Genomic DNA, 15301 nt, shown 5'->3' with positions numbered 1-15301 from the left:
CAGGATCTGGGCTCTCTGGGCAGCTGTGATTTGGGGTGCCCCCAGCTCTGTGGAGACCCTTGTGCCCTGACTCAGTTTCCCTGCAGCGAGCCAGTCTGGGCTGTGCAAATACCAAACCCTCCCATCCTTCCCCAGAAAAACCAGTAACTCCATGCATGCTGTGGTGCTGGTGGGCTGAGCTGGCCCAGGAGGGACCCCAGCCCCACGCTCCCCCATTGACCATCCTCATCCATCTGCCTGTCTCTTCCCTTCAGCTGTTCAGCTAATCTGTCTCCATCCATCTAATTTTATCCAGCCGCTAAATGATCCCTTGGAGGAGCCCTGGGGGCGATCGCAACTCGTCTGTGTGCCTGTCGGGGGCAAAACTCAGCCCGGGGGCTGCAGAAAGGGTTGGGCAGGAGGGATGTGACACGGATGGTGTTTTGGAGGGTCCCACACCCAATGTGCTGGGTTTTCATGGGCTGGGAAAAACAGCTCGTTCCCTAAAACCCTGGGGTGGGTTTGATGTTCCCAACACCCAGCCCACCTCCCTCAGGCTGAGCGCTCGGAGGTTTGCGCTTTCCGACCCATCTTGTCTTCTGACCTTGATGAAAACGAGCGCTTAATAACATTAAAAATGTCATAGTCAGGGGCCCTCCCTCCCCAGCCCTCTTATCCTCCCCAGCCTCCAGTGGTTAATGCATTTGTTGGTATCATCAGTATTAAACTAATCAACAGGACACGGGGGTTTCCGAGAGCCGGACACAAACCGGTATTGTTATGAATATTAAAAAAGCAAGCTATTAATCTGCCCTCGGAGCTCTAACCGAGTCTCTTCCCTCCCCCCGGACGAGAGATTTAATCTGCAGGGTCTCATAGCAGAGTGGCTAAATCTATAGTGGTATTATATAACGGAGCAGAGAGGGGCTGGGAAGGGCACGGAGGGGACAGGGATGGGGATGGGGACGAAGCCGGGGACATGCTCGGGAGGGCTGAGCCCGCTCCTGTCTGGGGATAAATCAACATCAGGGCTGGGTAGAAACTTCCAAGGGAAGTGCAGAAAACCAGGAATATTGAGTGGCTGAGGGTACCACCAACAAAGCTGCAAGAAGGATGCTTCGAGCCCAGCAAGATGTTTTGGGGTGCAGGTAGAAGGATGCTCCAATCCTCAGGAGCCAAAAGAAGTTCTGGATCAATACAGGGGGCTGGCAAGAGGCAGCTTAACGTCCTCTGCAAGCGAAGCGAGCGTCCGCATCCAAACCCATGGTCCTTCACTTGCTAAATCCCCGCTGACCGTAGGAATTAGTCCAGCTTAGGGCGGGGTTGCGTGGCCAAAGCTTGCAGTGCTGACAGTGTTTCCCGGGGCTGTCTGGCCGTCCCAAGGACCATGTCCCCATGGCACCTGGGGCCACTGGGGATGTAACAGCCAGCAAGGATGGGGATGGGGTGTTTGTGGTGGGAATTAGGGGCTCTACCAGGGCATAGATGTCAGAAAAAAGCCTCCTGGCATGAGGAAACAGCCTCAAGTTGCGCCAGGGGAGGTTGAGGTTGGATCTGGGGAACAATTTCTTCCCCAAAGGGCTGTGGGGCATTGGAACAGGCTGCCCAGGGCAGTGCTGGAGTCACCATCCCTGGAGGGCTGGACAGACGGACATGAGGTTCTCAGGACATGGGGTGGTTGAACGGTTGGACTTGATGACCTTAAAGGTCTTTTCCAACCAAAATGATTCTGTGATTCTGCCCCTGGGGGTGCAGGGGATGCTCTGGGCCTGTCCCTCTGTTCATGGCACATCTGCTCCAAGCACAGAGCATCTGAGGAGCAGCAGAGGATGGAAAATGTGCCTCTTCCAGCTTCGTACCCCGATCGCGCTGTCCCTGGGGCAGAGCTGCGGCACGGGGGTGGCTGCAGCTGCGGAGCAGCCGTGCCCGGGACAGCAGAATCGTCCCCGCATTGCGGGATCTCCGAGGCCAGAGCGTTTGTCATCGCGAGGCGGGATGTTTATAAGTCTGGAGCTGGTCCACGGTGTCTGTCCCCTTCCCGACATCACAGCCCAGCTCTGCCAAACCCGACCCTTGAAGGAACGCAAAGCGAGCGGCCCCGGCTTGGCTTAACATCCACATGTTTTTGTAAAAGCAAAGAGCTCAAGTTGGGGTTGGGGCTTTGCAGCTGGCCGTGTCCCCCTGCTCCTCTGCCACCCGGGAGGTCCCCTCTGTCCTGCCTTGTCCCCTCCATGGACAGCAGCAGAGGTTCCCAGGGGCCACCAGCAACAGCCTCAATGGTGCCAGGATCCAGCAGCTCCTGGCAGGATTTTCCCACCTGCTTCTTGTGCAGGGACGTCCTGGGTGATACCAGGTGCCCCAATCTCTCTGTAATGTCCCCCCCCTCCTTCCATAGCCCCCGGTGGGAAATCCCAGCTTACAACACCAGTGTAATGAGTTTGCTGGGCTGATCTGGTCCCTAATCCCCAGCCCCAAGGGACCGGCACAAACTGCTCCTGTGGGAGGGGACAACCCGTGGGCTCTGTCCAGGGAGGGGACAGGGACAGAGGGGCCGCAGGCGGCTGCCCCACCAGCTGCTCCAGCTGTCTCATCCCTACATCTCCCCTTTCATATTTATAACATCACATTAATGCCGACGAAGCGGGAGCAGGCGCTGCCAGCTGCTGCCGCTCGGGCTGTGCCAGCACCGCGGCACCTGCGGCCACCAGCCCCGCGCCGGGGACCCTTTGGGGGGTCTTGCTGGTGGCTTCACTGCCAAGCACATCACCTTTCGGGGGGAAATACCCCCACGCTGGATCAGCTCAGCCCCCCGTGCCGTCCCCAGGGGATGCTGGAGGGCGCTGTGCTCAGCCCTGGCCACCGCGGGGACCGTGTCCCCAGGGCTGGTGGCCGTGGCTGCTCCTCGCCGCGGCAGGAGGGGATCCTGTGATGGCCCAGCTGTGCAGCATCTTGTGAGGAAATTAACTTTTCACTGATCTCCCGGCTTTGAGCGCGGGATTAGAGCCCACATGTGTGGCGGTTGGGCTCTCCGTGCCTTCCGAAGCCTTTTTGGGGCTACAGTGACAGGGAGGGACAACTGTCCTTGCTGCGCTGGTCCCATCTTCCCCCACTGGTGTTTGGTTCTTGGCTCCATTTCGGCTGCCCGGAGCTGGGCTCACCCTCAGCACCCATGGCTCCTTTTATAATTAGCTAATGACAGTGTGGGCAAATGAGCAAGGACCGAGCAGCGGGGCTGTCCCCATGGACTCCATGGTACAGCACCCTGCCTGTGCACGGACACCCATGGGTGCCCTCCATCCCACCCACCTCCATCCATCCCACCCTGGCCCTGCCAGGGAAGCTCTGACAGCCACATTTGGGGTATAATAATGTCTCTGGCAAGCCGAAAAGCGAGGAAACAACCCCGCGAGCTGCAGAGCCAGGAGTACCGCAGTAATAAACAGCAGGTTTGAGGCTGGAGATTGGTGCCGCCGGTATAAAAAAGAGGACAGGCGGGTTCGGAGCCTCCGCCGGCTAATTAAGCAGCAGCTCCCTATAATGCGAAAGCCTTTTCTTTGCCGATAAGACCCATTTATAATGGGCTGAGCGGTTGCAGGCTGAGTGCTGGGGGGAAACAATTGGAAAGCATATTGCCAGTGGGGCTGGGTTTTAAAAATAGACATGAAGGGTTTGCTTCTGGGTTGTTTTTTTTTTTTTTAAATAAAATAAAAGAGAAGAAAGCATCTCCGAGCTGCGCTGAGAGTTCCCGTGGCCTGGAGGTAGAGCCAGGCTGCGAGGAGAGCACCGAGCATCCCCCGAGCTTCAGAGCAGTGAGGATGGCGTTGGATGGGGGATGGATGGGGAACTATCCTGAGGGAGGGGACGGGGCTGCAGACGCTGTCCCTGCCATGGCGCTGGGATGGGGACAAGGGGATAGCATATGCCTGCATCTCCCGTGCCTCCCGGACTGCGCTGGGCTCCGGCCAGGTCCCTGCAAACCCAGGGAGGACTCACACCCTGGCCCCGGCGTCACCTCACCCAGAACCGGCCCCGCCGGCAAAATCCTCAACCGGGTCCCTTGGAGAGGACAGGAGGAAAATTATATGGGAAAAGTGGCCGGTGAGCGGCCTGATCTTGCGGGTTAACACATGGGGTGCTGCCAGGATAACGCCCGGGGCGATACGCTGGCACCTGGCGGCCAGCCGGGAGATAAGGGCTGGGAGGGCGGCCAGGACAGCCGGGTCCCAGCCCCGAGATAGGGCGCTGGGCTGGGAGCCAGGACTCCCGCCGCCGCCTTCCCTTCACTTCCAGTGGTTTCTCCTCCTCTCCATTGCTCGGTGAGTTGTTGACGGCGGGACGCAGTCCCTTGCTCAGGCCAAGCCCCCATCAATACCATCTAACGTGATGGGAAAGCTCCAGAGGTTGAAAAAAAAAGGAAATACTTAATATTTTTAACCTCTAGCAAGCACCCAACCTGTATTTCCCCCGCCCCTGGGGGCTCTGGCCACTGCGGGTTTGCAGCACCAAGCACCCAATATTTATTTAACTTCCTGCAGTATTAGAACTAATCACTAGGTATTTTCCATCAAAGCTTCATTTTCATCTTAACGTAATTCCATCTGTGCACGCACAGCCGCGTCCTGCTGGCGGAGAGGCAGCTCCCAGCCCGTCGCCTGCACCCGCTTTTGGCAGAGATGGGGTCTGTCTCATGCCCTGTGGGAGCACAGACAGGACACCCCTGTCCCCTTCCCACAGGATCCTCGTTGTGACATCGCACCAGCGACACCATCGCCTGCTCCGGGAGCTCTGAGCCATCCCCAAAGGCTCGCAGACAACCCCCTTCCCAAATAATCCGGCAACAACTTCCATCGCTTGAGGCGCCAACGCCCCCAGTGTCCCATCACAGCAGAGATGGTTGGGTGCCCCCCCCAGGCAAAGCCCTGGCGCTGGGTGCAATCCCAATGCCCTGGTACCCTGTTTCCCCAAAAATAAGACAGTGTCTTATATGAATTTTCACTCCAAAAGATAGTACTTTTTTACATGTATGAGTGCCTGGACACTATTTAAATTGACTTTTTTTAATGAACTGTAACATATTTTTGGAGTAGGGCTTATATTTCAAGCATCCTGAAAAATCACACTAGGGCTTATTTTTGGGGTAGGGCTTATTTTCGGGCATCACACCTCCTTCGCCCCCCACCACCAGCTTCTGACGGCCCAAATCGCAGGGCAGATGACACCTTCCCCCCCACCAAAAAAAAGGTGACTCTTACTGTCTTTGCGGTAGTAGAGGATCTCGAGCTTGCACTCCTCGGAGCCCAGCAGGGCCTGGGTGAGCTGCGCGATGGAGCTCTTGGCGGTGTCGGGGCCGGTGAGGAAGTCGCAGGTGCAGGGCCGCTGCATCACCTCCACGCGCGAGTAGCCGAACATCTCGCAGAAGCCGTCGTTGCAGTAGATGATGGCGCAGTTCTCCATCTGGGCGTTGGCGATGAGGAACTTGCGGTCTGCGGGGAGGCAGGAGGCTCAGGGGGGACAGCTTGGGTGGATGGGGGGTGCTTGGGGTTTTTGATGCCACCCGCCGTGGGGCTTGTGCAGGGCTGGGGACATGGGTGATGGGTCTGGGTGCTGCCCTGCTCTTCAAAGAGACAAAATTCCCCCAATTTAATGTAAATCGGTGACCGTGTGGGACACAAAGCAGGGGGTCCCCAGTAAAGGCAGTTTTTGCTGGGATGGGTGAACCTGCACAGCACTGACGTCTCAGCACTCGCACGCAGGGACTCGCTGCTGTCTAATCTGTCCCCAGGCAGAGGGACGAGCTGCAGCGTCCGTCCCTCCCCAGAGGCTTATCAGGGACCTGAGTTATCTCGGAGACTTCCCACCATTGCTCAGATTCACTGAAGTCAGGCGAGGGGCGAGAGGAGGAGTGAGCGTGAGGCTCAGCTTCATGGGAAGCTGGGTGAAACCCATCACGCTAATGATTCTCCTAATGTTTTATAGGATAATTGTGCCTTCGGGCTGAAGCTGAAATCTGGATCCTGCTGGGCTGTGTGGTCCCTGTGCTCAAGAAGAAAAGGGTTTAGGTTGAGGAGAGGGGAAACTGAGGCAGGGAGTGGTGCTGCCCTGTCCCCTCCTGGTGCCGCAGCCACCCGGGCTGAGCTGGGGCCGGACTGGCTGTCGCGCTGGGGTGTGTGGCAGCGCTGCCCACATCATCCAGCCGCTTCTGTCCTTATCCTGGGGAAAACCCAGTCTAGAGCTTTGATTTGGTTTGATTTTTGTGGGTTTTTCAAGGCGATCAGGGGGTGCCTGGGGAGGTCCATCACTGGAACAGGTTCGCTGGGATGTGACAGATCTGTGGATGCTGATGCGATGGGTGCCGATGCAATGGATGCCACGCTCCCGCAGCAGCTTCTCCCTCAGCGCTTGGCACCAGCTCCAGGCTGGGGCCAGAGCCAGGTCAGAGCAGAGGGTCCATGTGGAAGCTGCCTCCCAGCCCAGACCCCAATTAATCTCCTGGATTACCCAGGAATGGCATCTGCAGCCTCTGCTCCAGAACCCAGCTGCGCTCCAGCCTTGGGAGGAATTTCACCCAAAAGTGGGAGCTCCACGCAGCTCTGGCACCCAGTCCTGGGACCCGGTGGGGTGGGGGGACCCATTCTTGGCACATCGGGACTCTCCCTAATGTCACCTGCAGAGTGAAGATGCCTCCCAGTAAAACCAGTGCTCCCAGGAATGCTGCACTGAGGGTTCCTGCTTCATCCCACCCTGCACCAGCGCTCGGTGGCCCTTCCTGGGGTCTCCCACCCCGGCCCTTTCCCTCTCCCACGCAGGGCTGACGCAGGTGCCGGCGCTGCAAACGCCACAAACCACCGCGGCCAAATGTTTCCCAGTTCCCTCCTCCCGATCCTTCTCGATCCAAATGGCTTTGCCAGCTGGAAGGCGGCACAAGGAGGGGACCTTCCCCAGAGCCTCCCTCCTGGGGCACAATCCCCACCTGTGATGAACATTTCCCCACCCAGCACCAGCCCCACGGGCCAGGTCCAGGCTGGCTGCAGGCTGGGCTGGCGCAGGACAGGATTTATGGGGCTGGCAGGGCGCCGGAGCGAGCGGTGCTGAGCACGGGGGACGTGACCGAGGCCGGGATGGGAAGGAGCTGCAGAGCCAGGTCTCCTTGGGGGTATTTTCACCCCAGATTTGCTTTCTGCCCTGCCCTCACCTGCAGATTTGCCTTTGCCCCCATGGTACTGGGGCTCTGCACCAGCGCTGGGAGGGAAGCGTTGGGCCTCTCCGGCTCCAGTGGGGACTCAGCGGGTGCTGCTGCACCCATAGGAGCGCAGGGGGGTGAAGGCACCCACGAGCAGGGGAGGACATGCTGCAATGTGACCAGGGTGGGGGGCTGGTTTGGTGTCTCCCAACACCTGTTACACCCCAAAGGTGCCGTGGGAGAGCATGGGGTGATGTTTGGGCAGAGCCCAGTTGGTGCCTGGCATGGCAGGCAGGGTGCAGGCAGGGCGCAGGCAGGGCCGGGGGTCTGGCTGCTTCCCCGCTGGCACGCTGTGCTGTGTGCCCCCGCTGCTCCCCAGCCGCCGCTTCCCAGTGGAGACTGATAGGAACCAGGGACAGTTTTTCTCGCTTCCCGTCCCCAGGGTCACGTCACTCACTGTCAGGGCAGGCGTGACAGCGCTGGGGACGTTTGCCCACCCCGCAAGCACCAGAGAAAAAGCACAGTGAGCCGGAGTGGTGGGGGGTGCGTCCCCCCAGACACAGCTGTCGGGTGACTCCAGTCCACTGTCCCACTCCCCTCGACCTTGGCTGCGGAGGGGGGACCCAACCCCATTGGGGTGCCCGGACAGTGGGAGCGGAGCCCCCGCCGCCTCCTCCCCACGGCCCCCACCCAGCCCCACGCAAACCCCAGCGCTCGCTGATGCGCACAAACTCTTCGCTAGATTTCACACGAAAATCAGCCCAAAAATTCATATAAAGGGATTACTCCGAGCAACAGCAAATGGCAACATTTCACCAGGGACGGCTGCCTGCGAGCAGCGCCGAGTTGAAGGCAAACAGGCAGCGAGCCCGTCGGCGCTGCCGTTCGCCCCTGTCCCCCAGCTCTGCCAGCCGGGACCCCTCCCCGCCACCCCGGGGACCCCCTCCCAGCCCGGGGACTGCGGGGGACCGAGGTGTCCCCAACCCCCGGGGGACCACCGGGCTGGGACCGCTCGTCCCCCCTTGTGTCGCCCTGTCTATAAATACCCGCGGGGACACTGCCTGGCTGTCGCCCACCCTTCTCCCCTCACCGGGAGATCACAGGGGCGCCTTCATTTCCCCGGGGACACCCCACGGGTGTCCCCGCTCTGTTCCCCCCGCGCTGTTTCCCGAAGTTGGGGGGCTGCCCGCAGCCGCGGGAGCGGGACCGGAGGCGGGGGGGTGCGGTACTCACTTTGCCCTTCAAATTTGCGGATGATGGTGTCCAGGTAGGTGTTCTGGGGGGCCACATGGCCCCGGCGGACCGGCATCGCTGCGCCGCCCTGCGCGCTCCGGGAGCGGCGGAACTTCCCGCGGGGGCGGCGGGGGAGCGCGGCCCGAGCCCGGAGCGCTCGGCTCGGCACGGCCCGGCACGGCGCGGCCCCGCTCCGCCTCACCCCAGGGCTGGTCGAGCTCTGGAGCCCAGCCGGCCCGGGGCTCCCATGCTCCCGGTGGCCGGAAGGGGGAACCCCTCCGCCCGCCCTGCCGCGCCCGGCTCCGGGCGGGGGCGGCCGGGGAGGATGAGGATGGGGAGAGGGGGAGGAAGAGGGGGGAGGACCCGCTCGAAACGGGGAGAAAATAATAGAATCAAAGAATAAGTGTAGAAAACCCCCAAAGTGCTTAGTCACCGCTGCCCCGGCCCGCCGGAGCCTCCGGGGGAACGGGCGGCAGCAACAGCTGCCGGCCGGGGAGATGGTACCGCCCTCACCCCGCGGAGCCCCCCGGGTCTCCCCGGTGCCCCGCCGGGGTCCCTCGGCACCGCCTGGCACCGGCCCCGCAGACTGGGGGTGCTCGGGGGTGGAACGGGGGGTGGGGAGCAGGTGGGTGCTGGGGGTGTGGGATTTGGGGGGCTGGGACAGGGGGTGCTGGGAGCGGATGGAGGGGGGGATCTTGGGGTGTTGGGACAGAGGGTGATGGGGGGAAAGAGAGGGGGACCTTGGGGGGCTGAGACAGAGGGTATTTGGGGGGAAGGAGGTGAGGTCCTTGGGGTGCTGGTGCAGAAGGTAATGGGAAGGATGGAGTGGGGGGTTCTTGAGGTGTTGGGGCAAAGGGTGCTGGAGTATTGGGGTGTTGGTGCGCGACGAGCTGGGGATGGGAGGGTTGGTGGGGGTGCAGGTGAAGGGCGCGGGGGTCGCTGGAGAAAGGGGGTGGTGAAGAAAGGGGGCCTGGGGGACTGGAGAGGGGTGCTGGAGGAGGAGGTGCTGGGGGTGATGAGGGAGGGGGGTGATGGGGTGCAGGGGGTGGCAGAGGAGGGGGTGATGGTGGGCACTGTAGTGCTGGGGGTGGCAGAGGATGCCAGGGTGCAGGGGGTGGAGGGGGCGTGCAGGTGCGGAGGGGGCCGCGGGGGGGGTTCAGGGGCAGATGAGGAGATGCTGGGGTGGAGGGGTGTAGAGGCAGAGGAGAGGGTGCCGGTGGGTGCGGGTGTTGGAGGGCGGGGATGTCTGTGGGTGCAGGGGTGCAGAAGCAGAGGAGAGGGTGCTGAGGGGCGCAGGGTGTGGAGGAGGGGGTGCAGCACGGGAGAGGGTGCCAGTAGGCGCGGGAGGGGGGCAGAGTAGGGGGTGGCGGGGGATGCAGAGGGAGGAAGATGGGGTGCAGGGGGACGGAAGAGAGGGTGCAGGGCTGAGGTGCTGGGGCTGCCGGGGAGGAGGTTTGGGGGGTCGTGGTGGGTTCCGGGGGGGTCCCGGGGGCGGGGCCCCGTGGCCGGCGCTGTCCACTCGCCGCGGTGCTGAAACACCGGGCGGGAGTGGGGGGGCTGGCTGCTTGTATAGGGGGACTTGGCATGGGGGCCCGGCCTGGCACAGGGGTCTGCGGGCACGGAGGGTCCCTGGGAGACACGGAGGGTCCAGGGGGCTCAGGGGGACACGGAGGGTCCTGCGGGCTCCGGGGGACAGTGGGTTTGGGGGATCCTGGAGGCTCAGGGGGACACAGAGGGTCCAGGGGGTCTCAGGGTTCTGTGGCCACAGAAGGTCCCATGGGCTCTGTAGGGCAGAGGGGTCCCGGTGGGTCCCCAGGTCTCTGTGGGACGGAGGGGTCCCACCACAGTGCTGCGCTGCCAGGGCAGCTGTTCAGCCCCAGCCCCAAGTTCAGCTCTTCTGCCCACCCCCCCGTGCCCCTCAGAGGTGAAGGCCATGGGGACCAGTGCCCTTTCCTTCCTGAGTAATCTCCTCCGGACGGCCCTTTTTCCCTGGGCCCACTCCTAAGGACAGTGTCCACTAAGGGGCTTTCTATTATTATTTTGTTATGCACGATTTTTCAGGCATGAAATTGGTCTAAGAGGATTATGGTCCATTATCATCAGCAGGAGTGTTTTGCTGGGATTTTCAATTAATATTCCAGTGCACCTCAGCAATACACATGGGGACCAGGCCATGCCCATGGGGCATTTGACCCACAGCGTTGCCTGCCAGAGTTTCCTCCTGTCCCTGGGCCAGCAATGCAAGTGGATGAGCAAAGGCAGGTGCCCTGCAAGCCCATTTCAGAGCCCTGGTACTGCTTTTATCTCCGTCTTGCATAGGAGTCAGCCTTCCCCAGTGGAGAAAAACTTGTTCTATTGTTGAAGAGGGTGAAAAACCCATTATCTCCCCCTATCCACTCTGCACGCTGCCTCTGCCATGATTTACTGCAAGTCGTGGAGGATGTTTTGCTCTATATTACACAGATGCAGCTTAATAGCATGGGGGAGGGAGAGGGACACGGTGTCCAGGCTGCTGCCTTCTCTGTTTTCTTGTTGATATACTGGGTGACTCAAGGGAGACAGCTCTGTGCCGCAATTTCCTTGCTAGAAAATAGAGATGCTGGTCACTCAACCTTGTGAAACTGCGCTGAGATTCCTGGATGACCGGTTCTGCAAAAGAAGGCAAACTATTATTACTACAGCTAATATGATCGTAATTATGATTATTAATCACCAAGCAGTCAGGATTTAAGGTTGGCCCCCTGCCCTCCCCTCATCCCATAAATCAGCCCGGGATGTTCGCGGACACGTCACGTGGACGCGGATGTGTCTGCCGATAAGGCCACGTGCTGGCTCGCAGCCCCCACAGCGGGGAATGGGGCTGCAGAGCGGGGCACAGAGGCACTGGCGGGGTTTTGGGCATGGGACAGGGCACAGCCTTGGTGTCCCCAGCCCCTCTGCCAGGGCTGGGGGGTGACCCAGGAAAGCTTGTCCTGCCCTGGCCATGGCAGTGGGACCACTTGGATCCTCCTGTCTCTGGCCAGAGAGTCCCATCTCATCATGTCCATGGTGGAAGAGCCTCTCTGACCAACCCTTTGCCCCATGGAGCCCTCGCAGGTGAAGCTGACTCATGTCATTCCCCTCACTTTATTATTAATTGAGCTCCGGGAGAACCCCCAGTGCCCCCATGGCTCTTCAACCCCTCTATGGCTCTCCCAGTGTCCCCATGGCTCTCCCCTTTCCCCCATGGCTCTCCCAGTGTCCCCATGGCTCTCCCAGTCCCCCCACCACTCTCCCAGTCCCTCCCAGCACATCCCAGCAGAGCTGGTTCACCCATGAGCCTGCCAGTCCGTGCCCTCCTTGCCCTCAGAGCATTTTCTGCCCAGACTTCTTTCGATTTTCTGGGTCTTAAGCATATGTTTGCAGTTAATCCTGTGCTTACATTTTATCCCAAACAGGAAGAATTGGGGTCTCTGGGCAAATTCTCCTGCTGTTCAAGGCAGCTGAAGGGCTCCCTCTAATTCAACTGAGCAATAATCCTCTCTCTCCTTGCCCTGCTCTCCTCCTCCTCCCTCCCTTGGTTCTTTCCTCCTCCTCGAGTGTTCCTGAGGTTTTGCTCCTTTCCCCTTCTGTCCTTCCTTCTCACACCCTGGGAAATCAGTGGGAAACCACCTGATTTCCAGGACAAGTGAGCCCTGGGTGCTTCCCAAGGGTGTCCTCCCCCTGCCCGCTCCTGCAGCACAAGTGCGTACGGAGTCACCGGGCAGCACAGGGAATCATCATCCGCGCAGGGATTTATCACCCACCTGGCGAGGGGCTGCCCTGGGCAGCTGTGGGAGTGTTGGGCGAGGGGGTTGCAGCCATGAAACGGGTGCGGATTTGGGGCGGGAGGTGTGGGATGGAGGGGACGGGCGCCCACGCGAATCCCAGCACAGCAGCTGCCGGCTGGCGCTTGCCGGGAGAGATGTTTGCCGACCAAGAGACGGCATTTCTCCACGTTTCTGTAATTAGAGCCGCACTGCAAACACAGCCGGCGAGGGAGAGACGGGGCCGTCGCGGTCCCCAAAGCTGCCTGCAGCCACCAGGGCTGTCCCCAGGCAGTTTTGGGTGTCCCGGCTGCCTGGCACGGCTCATGCCCTTCACTTTGGAGGATGCTCTGGGGATGTGACAGCAGAAGGAGGAATTTGGGCTGTAAAAGGCTTTTGCAGGGAGAAGGATGCTCCTTGTCCTGGCTCCCTCCTCCCCTCCACTGCTCCAAATCCTGATGGTATTTTTCCAGCCTTTCACTATTTGTTTGCTAAGTATAAAAACAAAACAAAACAAAGCACCCCAAACAAACAACAGGGAAATGTGCAGCCAAAATTAACCCTCGTCAGCCTGGGCTCTCTGCCATGCCGGCCCAGGGGAGGCCCCTGCAAACCTGGGAAGGACTCGGTGACATTAAACCAAGTCACGGATGTTATTCCCCGACAAGGGCCACTTCCCACTTGGAAGCAACAGGAAAAACTGCAACAAGGAGTGATCTTACTTTTATTTGGGGGGAGGGGGTCTTTTGGGTCCCCAACTTGCCCATCACCTCCAAATTCACCTTTATCCCCCCCATTCCCCACCAGCGCTCCCCACATCCCTGTGACACCTCTGCTGTCCCCTGGGACCACCCCACGCCGCCTCCCCCATGTCTCCCGCCCAGGGTGGCCCCCGCTGATGGCCCCCGGCCTCTGCCAAGCCGTGGCTGCACATTTCCAGGCGCTCCTGTCCCCGGGGAAGGGGAATGTGAGGAACGCGGCCCCGTGCACCCTGCCCGCTCCTGCCCGGCCACCCGCCGGCTAAGAATAGACCCGGCTTGGCCGGGCCCCCACCAGCACCAAGGGGCCGTGGGGTGTGGGAACCCCCCCAGCTGCCTTCCCATGGCGGATAATGAGCCTAAAAATATAGGGAAACCTAAAAAATGGAAACCTAAAAAAATGGAACCTAAAAAAACAGAAAGGGGGTTCTGCAATGCCAAAAGGGTCCCCAGGTTGGTGGAGGGAACCCAGGGTGTTTCTTGCATTAAACTGGTGTGATTTTAAAGCAATTCTCCTCTCCAGGAGCCTTATGCATGGGCAGGGTGGTACAGGGCAGCCCCCACACGCCTGGGGTACCTGCTGCTTCCCCAGCTCCCCGTCCAGGCGTTCTGTGCATTGAGGAGGAATCTCCTCTTCTGCTCTTTTCCTTTTTATTTATTTTTTTCTCTTTTTTTCTCCTTGGGGAATAGTTTTGCTAAGCCTCCTAATTTCAGCAGCAAGCATGATGCAGGAGCCAGAAGGCAGCAAAATCTCTCCAGATGTTATCGCAGCGGGGAAGGGGAAATCATCCTCCGTTTAAAGGTACCTCGTACAACGCTGCTGCCAGCTCGGCAGAACCCTGCGGCACCAGCAGGCCCTCATTGCCCTGAAAAGCTCCACCTGCTCCCCCCAGCAGCTCCATTTCAGGTCAAGGTGGGGCTCTCAGCCTCTTCTGAGGTTGGATGTAACCCTGTGTCCTGCCCCAGCTCCTCAGTGGGACCCTGGACCTGTGCTGGAGGTGACCTGGTGTCTGTCCTCTCTGCTGCGTAGACCTTGGACCGCTGTTGAAGGTAACCAGCTCTCCAGCTCTGTCTTCTGGATGGGCTGTGGGCTTGGGCTGTCTCTGTATCTTTGGCCAGGAGACCACAGCTCAGTGCTCAAGCTCATTGAGTCCAACCATAACCCATTCTGAGGTTCTCAGTCCTGAGAACCCCATCTCCATCTGTCCAACCCTCCAGGGATGGTGACTCCACCACTGCCCTGGGCAGCGGTTCCAGGAGAAACAGGATTCTAGGACATGGTCAGGTTCTAAGTGGATTCTCTGATGTCTAGTCAGGGCTGAGCTTGTGTTGCTGCCCCTGAGTGAGTGTTCAGCGTGGATATATTTTTCTTCCTCCAGAAAGCAATTTTAATGAAACTTCTAGAAGTTGATGATCTTAGAGACCTCTGTTCCTTCAGCAATGGGGCAGAAAGGAGCCGTGGGGCTCAAAACTTCCCGGTGAGGAGCTGAGCTGGATGGAGCACACCTGCACCACTGCTTTCCCAGCCCAAAAATACACTTGGCTCCAGCCCCAGCTCTCACCGTGCCAGGTCTGTGCTGTGCAAGCATCGCGCTGCCAGGGAGGGGGGAGCGGACAGTGCCCAGTGTGCCGGGATATAAAGCAGATGCATCAGGGCTTGGCCATGGGAAGAGCGTGGGGTGAGTGCGGGCGGCTGGGGTGGCTGCGGAGAGACGAGCGGTCGGGGTTTCACCTCCCCGTGGGTGTGCTGCGATGGGAGGAGGATTGAAAGCGAACAAAAGCCAGAGCGTGGGTGGACAGACACCTGCCTTCTGCGCCTCTCCCGGGTGCGGTGGTTCTCTCCTGGGCCTCAGTTTCCCCATGACCAAGGGCAGAGGTCGTTGGATGGGAGGGGGACTGGTGGATCCCCGATCCCCTCATTTCCCCTGCTCCTCCGGGCTGCAGCAGATCCTGGCTCTGTAAGGCTGCAATTATCCCCAGCCTGGGATTAGTTTTGCACCTAATCACGGCAGAACAAATAGGAAGTTTTATTTACTGAAGCAGAAGAAAGATGGGGAGGAGGAGTGGGGAAAAGCCTCAAGCGTGGCTGATCCCAAGATAATCAGGAGCTGGAGGCGATCGCTGACCTCTGAGCCCCCCCGGCTCTTACATAAATGTCATTCCACAGCAGCCGCGAGCTCCAGCCCTGTCTGAGCTTGGGCTTGGTGACCCTCCAGCGCTTTGAACAATTTGAGTCTGGACTTTAGGGATTTCTGGCCCCAATTTAGCCCCTTCATTAGGCATGTGCTCCGCAAGCTGCCAGCTGTAATGGGAGCTGCGGTTTAGGGACGATGGGCATGCTGAGCCATCATGGTGAGGATGGGGGA

General features: G+C 59.9%; 1 protein-coding gene and 1 long non-coding RNA gene across 6 annotated transcripts in view; one reads left to right on the top strand and one right to left on the bottom strand.

Moving 5' to 3' along the window:
* The window catches only part of KCNH6 (potassium voltage-gated channel subfamily H member 6), a 31346-nt gene extending 22434 nt beyond the window's left edge, over positions 1-8912 (bottom strand). Inside the window, exons 1-2 of one of the 4 annotated variants that reach the window (XM_005513554.4) lie at positions 8393-8912; positions 5232-5462 (exon numbers count right to left, since the gene is read on the bottom strand). In XM_005513554.4, coding sequence (XP_005513611.2) covers positions 5232-5462; positions 8393-8468 — 307 coding nt within the window. In that variant the 5' untranslated portion in view covers positions 8469-8912. The remainder of the gene's footprint in view (positions 1-5231; positions 5463-8392) is intronic. The other 3 variants (XM_065039172.1, XM_005513553.4, XM_005513556.4) reach the window with 3 other exon arrangements.
* LOC135576094 (uncharacterized) lies at positions 8291-14953 on the top strand. 2 transcript variants are annotated; one of them, XR_010467719.1, is made up of 3 exons: positions 8291-8426; positions 13626-13737; positions 13902-14953. It is a non-coding gene; the product is annotated as an uncharacterized LOC135576094 (long non-coding RNA). The 2 variants fall into 2 exon arrangements; XR_010467720.1 differs by having other exon boundaries at positions 13626-13985; positions 14315-14953.
* Positions 14954-15301: the final 348 nt, after the last annotated feature.

Source organism: Columba livia, chromosome 23, assembly GCF_036013475.1.
Source record: "Columba livia isolate bColLiv1 breed racing homer chromosome 23, bColLiv1.pat.W.v2, whole genome shotgun sequence".
Taxonomy (NCBI): domain Eukaryota; kingdom Metazoa; phylum Chordata; class Aves; order Columbiformes; family Columbidae; genus Columba; species Columba livia.
The sequence above is the reverse complement of the archived record's forward strand: the minus strand, read 5'-3'. Positions and strand labels throughout refer to the sequence as shown.